The sequence below is a fragment of the Myotis davidii genome, unplaced genomic scaffold, assembly GCF_000327345.1.
Source record: "Myotis davidii unplaced genomic scaffold, ASM32734v1 scaffold147, whole genome shotgun sequence".
In the NCBI taxonomy this organism is placed as follows: domain Eukaryota; kingdom Metazoa; phylum Chordata; class Mammalia; order Chiroptera; family Vespertilionidae; genus Myotis; species Myotis davidii.
This window is the reverse complement of record NW_006383010.1, coordinates 9653461-9664069: the sequence shown is the minus strand read 5'-3', so window position 1 is coordinate 9664069 and position 10609 is coordinate 9653461. Positions and strand designations below refer to the sequence as shown.

Here is a 10609-nt window from a genome sequence, read left to right as displayed (position 1 = left end):
AAAAGGAAAAAAAGTGCCAATTAAAAAAAATGCCTTTTTCAAAAGTGGTCATTTAAAGTAAAGAGATAATTTCATTTTATACCCACAAGTATCCCGTTGTGCCAGCCCAGCCCTGGTGTTACCTTTCAGCTTTGGGCAGGTCCAGCCATTTGAGCAATGTAGAGATCCTCTGCTCGTATGGGACACTACTGCAAAGCAGAGTAAATAATTGCTTTTAATTAAGCAAATCAAGAACAATCCCATTAGATTCTTACTCAGAAAGGCAGGTTGGTATTTTTCGGATATCCATTTGTGTTCAAATATGACCAAAATACTGAAAGGGGTTCAGTATTACTTAAAGGGATTCCTGTTTTCAATACCCATATATACAGTTGCCTCTCTATAAGTCAAATATAGTTTTCCTCCTTTCTCATCTTTGTCTCCTTCAATTTTCCCCCAACTAAAATAAAAGACCGATAATGATTAGTCATTCATTTAATTTGTTTATTTTTATTTATTTCATTCACTTGTTCATTTATAGATGAAGCTCCTATTGCCAAACACTATTTGTTCATTTTGAACAGAATTTATTAGTGAGCAAACCAAAGACACTTTTCTTCCTAGAGATTACATTCTCTTGGAGGAAGTCAAATAATAAACAAGAAATCTAATACATAAGATACATGGTTTACTAAAACTAAACTTCTATGAAAAATGAGAGAGACGAGCAGAGAAAGGGACCCTGAGAAAGTGGGGTGGGGTGGTCTGGAGTTTAAAATCTTAGTGTGATCAGGCGAAGACGAATTGAGAAGGTAATTTTTTGAGGAATGGCCTTAAGGAGGTGAGGGAACAGGCTACGCAGGTACAAGAGGTGAGATTACTTCAAAGAGAGAACAGCCAGCGCAGACCCAACAGCAGAAGCAAGCCTGATGCGTGGAGGCCCACTAAGAAGGTCAGCGTGGCTCAAGCACCGTGAGTGCCCAGGGAAGTAGTGAGAGAGGAGGTTTGAGAGGTGGGGTGAGGGACAGTGGGGTTCATACCAGCTGGGCCTTGTAGGATTTTACACTGAGTGAAACAGGGGGCCATTGCATTTTGGGGTACAAAGGAGTGTCTTAATTGAACCTGTTTGAGGTTTTTTTGTAAGTAATCATTCTGGCTGGTAGATTGGGAATAGGTAATAGGGGACAAGAATAGAAGCAGGGAGATGTATAAAGAGGCTACCATTGCCCAGCTGGGGTGGCTCAGTGGTTGAGCATCGACCTATGAACAGGAGGTCCTGGTTCGATTCCTGGTCAGGGCACATGCCCAGGTTGTGGGCTCTATCCCTGGTGGGGGGAGGGGGTGTGGGAGGGGGCAGCCAATCAATGATTCTCTCTCATCATTGATGTTTCTCTCCCTCTCCTTTCCTCTCTGAAATCAATACAAATATATTTTAAAATAAAAGGGCTAGCAAAGTAATACAGGAAAAGATGATGGCAGCTCAGACCAGAGAGTTTATGTTGGAGGTAATTAAAAGTTCTCAGACAGCTTATATTTCGAATTAGAGCTACAAGCATTTACTGCCAGACTGGATGAGGGGTGTAAGAGAAGGAATCAATGATGACTTCAAGATTTTGGGTCCCCAAACTGAAAGAATAGAATTAGCATCAAGATTAAAACCACAAAAGGAAAAAAAAAAACGCTAATCATTCTTGTGGAGATGGGGTGATATCTGCAAGTGCTTCATTACCTGTTGTAAGGCGCATACATGGTAGGTAAGGAGCCATTTATAGCCACGTCTGATCCTGGCCAAAAGTAGGTACCAGCTTTTAAGCCTTGATACATTGCTGTCAGCCAGATCTATAAGAAGAGAAATGTTAAGAAGTCAAGTGAATAATCAGTTTAGGTAGAAATGGTGCCACTTATTAGAAACTAAATGATATTAACAGTTTCAAATTATATTTAATTATTAAAGTATATTTAAACTATTAAAAATGTTCTTTGTAGCAGTTAAAAAACATAATTATCCAGGAATCCACCTGGGAAAAAAATGTAGTAAAGTGGTAAGGAAGAAGATATTTTTTTAATTGGTAAATTAAAATTTATCTTTCCCTTTTAAAGAATTATAAAACAGAATGAGGGGGAAAATTAACAGATAATCTTTCCAAGTAACTTCCAAATTGATACAGCATCCAAGATTCAACAGGATCTTGTTGAACAATCATAAATATTTAAAAGGTTGTAAACGGTTGTTAAATTCCTTCCCACCCCCAGTCCTTAGGATTAGAAAACTAATGAGAAACTCAAAGTGGAGAGAGACGGGGACCCACTGTCACAATGGGAAATGGAGGTAACTTTGGTGCCCCAGGCGGATGCTACATACTGGTTGCCCTTGCCACCAAGCTGGGTTATCTTTCTCCTTCGAAGAAAGTGAAAAATTCTTGTTGAGGTTTACGTCATACATATTATTGTCAATGATGCCATGTGATTCCGGGTATAAGCCCTAAAATAATAATTTCAAAAAAAGATTTAAGATAAACTAATACATTAATAAAGCATATATTTAAATTGCAATAGCATAAAATCTATAACTCATATCTTGGAAAAATATCATATACATTTCAACATAAACCCCTGAATATGAATCCAAATACATATATATATATATACACACACACACACACACACATACTAGATATGGTTTACCTAGTTCTACCATACAGCAATAAATGAATGATATTAGGTAGGTGGTATGTGTTGAGGGTGTTAATATAACCCTTGTGAGATTAATAGCTATTTGTTGCCCTAGCTGGGTTTGCTCAGTGGGTAGAGCATCGGCCTGTGGACTGAAGGGTCCCAGGTTCGATTCCGGTCAAGGGCACATGCCTGAGTTGCAGACTCAATCCCTAGTGGGGGGCGTGCAGGAAACAGCCGGTCAATGATTCTCTCTCATCATTGATGTTTCCATCTCTCTCTCACTCTCCCCTCTTCTCTAAAATCAATAAAAATATATTTTTTAAAAAAAGAAAAGATAATAGCTATTTGTTAATTAAGGTTTCCCATATCACAATAAGGATTAGCCACTGGTTATGTTGGCAATAATGTCAAGAAATTTACTACACAGAAGCTTTTAAGCATCGAATTTCTTGGCTAAATAGGTGAAAATGTGTTACCAGCAAATTAAAAGAGAGCCTTCCAAGTCTCTATCCATCTTCCTTTCATCCACCCATCAATCCAATCATTCCTTCAATCCAATTACAAATATTTATTCAATCATTCCACACATTTTCTTTCTTTGTTTTGTCACATAACATTAAATTAAGGTGTAAAATATAGTGCTTAGACATTTTTATAACTTACAAAGTGTTCACCCCAGTAAGTCTAGTATTTGGGTTGTATTCTTAAACCCTCGCCTTAACCATTGAACACACATTTTCTATGATATCCCATGCAGTTGTAATAACTTTCAGATATTTCAGAACATAATATTAAATTAGTTTAAGGCAGCCCATCAATAATTCTCTCTCATCATTGATGTTTCTATCTCTCTCTCTCTTCCTTCCTCTCTGAAATCAATAAAAATATATTTAAAAAAATAAAACACTGAATAAGATTTTTAAAAAAAGAGACTGAATGCAAAGTAGTAAAGACACAGTTATGACTTTGGCAATAAAGGCGGAGGCCGAGGTCTCCTTAAGAAGTCTTCTAAATCTATAAATGTTAAATGAGTTAATTTTCCTTTGAGTTCATTTTGATCATTTCACCTATATCTTTTTATACATTGAGGAGAATTTATTTACTTTATCTAAAGAGATATAGCCAGAATCAATTGATTTATAAAACAATTTAATCAAGTTACATATAATGAAAAGAAAAGAAAGATCTTTCCCCATATCAAAGTGGCTGTCCTCATTCATACCCTGTCATTCCCAGCAGACCTTCAGATAAGTGGAGGCTCATCAAGAGATCAGAGGACAATGTTATTTCTCACACCCAAGAGGCTACTTGGCCAATGATAAAGGTGAGCTAACCTAATGCCTGGACACTCATTCGTAGTTATCACCTCACAGCACTGGATTGGCCTCATACTGACCCTTCCTATCCCAAACTAAGCCATGAACTATCGCCCCATGTGCTGGTAAAATATGTGCATGGGGCTCCTCCATGCAGTTCCTGCCTAAGCATGTCTGGTGGTGTGGTCAGTTGCCTGTCAGTCTTCCACTAGGCCAAGAACTTACCGTGACAATGGTGTAATGATTTGGAAAGGTCTTGGTTGGATAGACAGATCTCAGGTATTTGGAATGAATTCCACATGTTTCTGCAACAAAGTATAGTGAGAAATTAAAAAGTTTTTCGGATAACTAAAAATCTGAACATAAGTTTCCCAGAGTGGATTGAAGATAGAAAGGGTTTAAAATTCTGACACCTAGAATTTCTCAATTCCAAGGAATCTCAATTTTTAGGAGAGGAGTGAGATAAGTCAAGGATCCACAAATAATTTTTCTGTAAAGAGCCAGATAATAAATAGGTTAGGCTTTGCAAGTCCCTATGATCTCCATTGCAACAGCTCCAATTGTGCTCTTGAGATCCAAAAGCATCCATGGACAATACTTAAGCCAAAAAAAAGCGTGGTTGTGTTCCAATAAAACTTTATTTATGGTCATTGACATTTGAATTTCACATAATTTTTTCGTGTCACAAAATATTCTCTTTTTTCCTAACCATTCAGAATGAAAAACAATTCTTAGCATTTACCAGGTCATACAAAAATGGGGAGGGTAGGCTGGATTTGGCCCATGGACCACAGCTTGCTAACCCCTGAGCTAAACATACCCTAAATGATACATAGCCGGCTTTGTTTTTGCTGCTTCCCTCTTCCTGACCCAGGCCATTACATTAGAATTTTTATATAACATTTGCATCTCGGCTAATAGTTCTTATATGTAAAGTATTCAATAGAACCAAAGTCAACAAAAATAGTAGGAATTTGATTTGTATAAACACATAAGCCCATGTCATGTAGTAATGTTTACAAAATGAGCTAACTGTGCTGCTTATTATTTTCAGTAGTTTTCATTTGGTGAGCTAAGTTTCCTGTAATCTGTTTTCCACAAAGCATGGCATTAATTTTGCTTTCAGTTGTTCTGTTGTTTTCTGTCTGCAAGCATTCTGTGCCAGGACGTCAGAAGCATTAGAGCATTGCCATTTCCTCTGCAGCAGTGAAACACAAGAAGTTTTTCATCCTAAAATCCTGTCCACTAGTTCTCAAAGAGAGCTTCACCATTGTAGTTCCCTTTAGGCTAACATTAAAAGTGGAAATGATGGTTGTCCAGAAAGTAACAAACTTTGCAGTTTGAAATAACGAATGTTTTCTCAAACATGTTTGGAGTTAATCTCCTTCCCAGCCTCAAGTCCAGTGTTTCCAGTATGATCCAGGAATTTTCTCTTTCAGAACCTTCTTGGGATCCATATCAAGTCTATTGAATAAGGACTTTGGTGGGATGAGGGACTGGGTAGAAAGTGAAGAAAAGGGAGCTAAAAAAAAGTCTACATTTTTAACAAGGCACCCCAAGTGGTTCTGGTGTACTTAAGTTTGAGGCCTGCAATAGAAACTGACTCAGAAGGTATAATTTAAAGAGAAAGAGAGAGAGAAAGAGAAAGAGAGAGAGATTAAAAGACTTTTTAAAAGTTAGTAACTCCAATAAATAAATATTGTCCTCCATCAGGGAAAGACAATTTTAATATTGTTAAGAAGTCATACAAGGAAATGAAATAAAATATAATCCACTTATGATTAAAAGAATTTAAGTGGTGGGAAAGTCCTACAATAAACAGAGATACAGTCAGTTTCTGTTCTTATTTCCTTGAAACATGAATGACACTGTAAAGTTCTTAATACCCAAAGGCAGAGTATAAATAAAATACAATACAAACTAAACTACTGGTAATGTGAAAACATGACATCTCCTTAGTTCAAATGTCTCAAACAGGACACACCTGCTAATGATCTATAGCCTCAGAGGAGCTATTATGGAACAACTCACAGAAAACAAGATCTCCTACCATTTTTTCTTCTGGATGTTTGGGACTGAATAGAATAATTCTGAAAGAACACATGATAAATCAATGAGTGTAGTTGCTTCTGCAGAAAAAAATAATATCAAGAAGAATAAGAGTGTTTTGTTGGTGGTGGTTGGCTGGTTGATTTTTACTGTACACCCTTTAATGCATATACTTTGCATAGTTTACTCCTTAAGAAAACATTTTTTAAGTACCAATCAAAAAAATTGAAAATATAAGTGGGGTAAACATATATCCATAATAACTATGAACTATAAGAAGGTACAGAAGGCTAAATGGATGAGTAGGTGAAATAGCTGAAGACAGTACAGATACAGCAAAAGTAGTACTAGGAAGGAAGTTTATAGTAATAAAGACCTGCATTAAAAAAGAAATTTCAAATAGCCTAATTTTGCACATCAAAAAAACAGAAAAAAAAAACAAACAAAACCTAAGTTAGCAGAAGAAAAAAACACAATAAAGATTATAGCAGAGCCCTGGCCAGTTTGGTTCAGTGGATAGAGCACCGACCTGCGGACCAAAGGGTCCTGTGTTCAGTTCTGGCCAAAGGCATATACCTTGGTTGCGGGTTCCTCTCCGATCCAAGCTCTGGTCAGGGCTCATGCAGGAGGCAACCAATCTATGTGTTTCTCTCACATCAATATTTCTCTCTGTCTTTCTCTCTCTCTTCTACTCTCTCTAAAAATCAATGAAAAAATATCCTCAGGTAAGAATTAAAAAAATAAAAGATTATAGCAGAAAAAAATGAATTACAAAATAAATAAAGAAAAAATGGATTTTTAAAAAAGTGGTATAAATGTAAAATGAAATTTTATTCAGCTTTAAAAAAGGAAGAAAATCTAATCCTTCCACATATATGAAACTTGAGGACATATATGTAATATAAGCCTGTCACAGAAAGGCAAATACTGCATGATATCACATAGATGAAGTATCTAAAAGTCCAACTCAGCCCTAGCTGGTTTGGCTCAGTGGACAGAGCAGTAACCTGTGGTCTGAAGGGTCCTGGGTTTGGTTCCGGTCAAGGGCACATGCGTAGGTTGTGGGCTCAATGCCCAATGGGGGCGTATATGAGGCAGCCAATCAATGATTCTCTCTCGTCATTGATGCTTCTATCTCTCTCCCTCTCCCTTCCTCTCTGAAATCAATAAAAATTATATATTTTTTAAAAAGAGTCCAACTCATAGAAGCAAAGAATAGAATAATGGTTGGCTGAGGCTGGAGGGAAGAATAATTGAAGAGTTGCTAATCACTAAGTATAAAACTTCAGTTACATGAGATGAATCAATTCTAGAAATCTGCTATACAACATTGTGCTTATACATAACTATATTGCATTAGATAATCAAAATCTGTTAAGTGGGTGAATCTCATAATAAGTGTTCTAAACACAATAAAAATTTTAAAACAAGAGAAGGCAGACAGCAAATAGCATCTGCTGTGGGGAATTTAAGTGTTCTACTGTTCATGAATGCCAACCTTGCTAACTCTAATCTTCAAAACTCTGCATATATGCCCTAACCGGTTTGGCTCAGTGGATAGAGCATCCGCCTGCAGACTGAAAGGTCCCAGGTTCGATTTCGGTCAAGGGCATGTACCTTAGTTGAGAGCATATCCCCAGTAGGGGCTGTGCAGGAGGCAGCTGATTGATGTTTCTCTCTCATCGATGTTTCTAACTCTCTATCCCTCTCCCTTCCTCTCTGTAAAAAAATCAATAAAATATATTTTAAAAAAACAAAACTCTGCATATGTTACCAGCCAGACCTACTCATTACTACTACTCTTGTTCTATCCCTGCTTTCCTACCTAACTTTCCAGAAAGTCTGACTTCCAGCTCAAGCCAAATCACTTCTACCAGTATTTCACCTGTTATTTCCTGATCTTGGGCCTGGCCCTTTGTTCCACTCACACTGAGACAAAACAACGACCTCGCCTTCTTACTTCTTGAGAGTTGAGTGCCAAGAGTCCCCTTGGTAGACAGTGATATGACTCACTGAGCTGTGGCATTAGTTCATGCTCAGTTTCTACAACCACTATAGCCCTACCCAATTGAGGCAGTTTAAAGGGACACTAGAGATGGGGTTCTAGACTTCCTTAAAGTGATGCCTGCTGTGATGTACTTGACCTGAAGCCTACCATTCTGGAAAGTCCTAATTCTAACGCTTTAACCATATCTGCTCTTAATTGGGCCTCCTGGAAACTAAAAGCCCATTTTGCCTTGGTTGGCCTAGTTAGTAATGTTTTCACACAAGATGTTGTATTGATGACTTAAAAAAATATTTTAAACTTTTGGGGAAAACTCTCAATGACCCAATATTTCACTGGCATTATTTCCAACTCTCAATGGCATGAGAAAATAATTCCACGTTAAGGGCCTCTGTTCAACCTGGCTAGTTAAACTCACTTTAGGATGCAGAATTTTATATCTAGATATCAAGGGAAATTCAGATAAGGAAATAGAAACTGAGAGGTTTTAACTAACTTTCCAGTCCAAAGTAATTCAGCAACATATGACAAGTACTGCTTTTTGAGCCAAATCTAGCAGAGTCCCAAACTCTTAATCTCTTTGCTAAAGATCTGGCTCAGAGTGAGAAGCTCAAGAGATAAAATGCCTTGTATTGTAGGGGAAGTAGTTTATCTGTCTACCATCATGGAATTTTACAGCTGGATGTAATAGTAGAAATCATTAAATCTAATACTCACATTTTACAAATGAGGAAACTGAGACTCAGAAGTGGTAACTGACTTACTCAGCGTCAAATATAATTTTTTTAATTTGGAGAATAATAAAAACTGTAAACCAAGAAAATTATCATAAAATTTTAGGAACTTGGAGATTAAAAAATAATAATAAAGGTGATGAGGGGCCCTAACCGGTTTGGCTCAGTGGATAGAGCGTCTGCCTGCAGACTGACTTGGTTTGATTCCAATCAAGGGCATGTACCTTAGTTGTGGGCACATCCCCAGTAGGGGGTGTGCAGGAGGCAGCTGATGGATGTTTCTCACTCATCGATGTTTCTAACTCTCTATTCCTCTCCCTTCCTCTCTGTGGAAAGTCAATAAAATACATTTTTTTTTAAAAAAAGGGTGATGAGGGGAAGCCTGCTAGAATGGAGAAGAAATACAGGAATTGGAGAGCAGTGAAGGGTATAGACCCTGGAGCTAATCCTTTGATATTTTTAAAAAATATATTGTTATTTCAAAGAGGAAGGGAAAGGGAGAGATAGAAACATCAATGATAAGAGAAAATTATTGATCCACTGCCTCCTGCATGCCCCCTACTGGAGATCAAGCCTGTAACCTGGGCATGTGCCCTGACCAGGAACCATGACCTCCTGGTTCATAGGTCAACAGTCAACCACTGAGCCAAGCCGGACAGGCCCTTTGATACTTCTTAACACTGTGTCCTTGGCATTCAATTACTTTTTTTTATTAACTTTATAAAACTGTATGAGGGCCAAGTACCCTAACACAGAAGTACAATATCATAAAAAGATGATAAAAATGATTATAGTGATAAGTTAAAATCATCCAATGTGCACTACAGATATATTCTCAGATAGGAAGTGACCATTTTACAGATGAAGAGAAGACAGTACCCATAGGTAAGGCAAATCTGTGGGTGATCTCACAACTAGTAAATGGTAGAACCAGGTTCCAGGTACTTTGATTGAAGAACTGGACATAGATAATGGACTATTCACTACTGGAGTATTGGTATGTGCTGACTCTCTCCAATCTACTCAGACTTATTCAGGATCATGTCTCTACTAAGACCCAGAACTTAGGTCTGACAAACACCAGCTTTGAGACAAAAGATATATTCAAATACAAAACAAGCCCAGCCAGTGTGGCTCAGTGGTTGAGTGTCGATCTATGAACCAAGAGGTCATGGTTCAATTCCTGGTCTGGGCACATGCTCAGATTTCATAGGGCGCATGCAGGATGCAGCTGATCAATGATTCTCTCTCCTCACTGATGTTTCTATCTTTCTCTCTCCCTTCATCTCTGGAACCAATAAAACTATATTTAAAAATACAAAAAGAAATCAAAATAAACAGAGACAAACATGCTACAAAAAGAGAGAGGAGCCAATAAGTATGAAAAAAAGATATGAGGTAGTAAAGTCATCAGGATCTTGAGAGGAATCAGGCTAAGACAACCCACTAACGTTAAGGTAAGAAAGAGGTGCACCAGCTAGAGATTGACTAGCTAGGTGTCCTTATCATTTGCATGCCTCTGGTTTTAGAAGACTTACTCATTTTATCAATATTAGGCATCAGAGTACTCCATGTCTGTAAATATTCTGCTCTAAATCCATCCATGGAAAACAAAATAACTGGTGGCAGATCAAATCTAAAAATGGAAAACAAGAAATTAGATCATTATTATGATTGTTAAAAAAAATACTCTTCTGTTCTCTAAATTAAAAAGTTCTTAAGGAAAAAATAGTTCTAGGTCAAGTTTCCCTTTCTATTTCATAAAATTGTTATTTCCCTTAATTATTAGTATTTCAGGTATTTTAGTAATCTAAAAAAATAGACAACAGTTTTTAAAAACAATCTTACAT

At 37.2% G+C, this 10609-nt stretch overlaps 1 protein-coding gene across 1 annotated transcript in view; it reads right to left on the bottom strand.

Moving 5' to 3' along the window:
* The window catches only part of ENPP3 (ectonucleotide pyrophosphatase/phosphodiesterase 3), a 76184-nt gene that overhangs the window by 47171 nt on the left and 18404 nt on the right, over window positions 1–10609 (bottom strand). Inside the window, exons 6-10 of the mRNA XM_015557843.1 lie at window positions 10298–10395; window positions 4197–4276; window positions 2342–2461; window positions 1709–1818; window positions 123–188 (exon numbers count right to left, since the gene is read on the bottom strand). Coding sequence (XP_015413329.1) covers window positions 123–188; window positions 1709–1818; window positions 2342–2461; window positions 4197–4276; window positions 10298–10395 — 474 coding nt within the window. The remainder of the gene's footprint in view (window positions 1–122; window positions 189–1708; window positions 1819–2341; window positions 2462–4196; window positions 4277–10297; window positions 10396–10609) is intronic.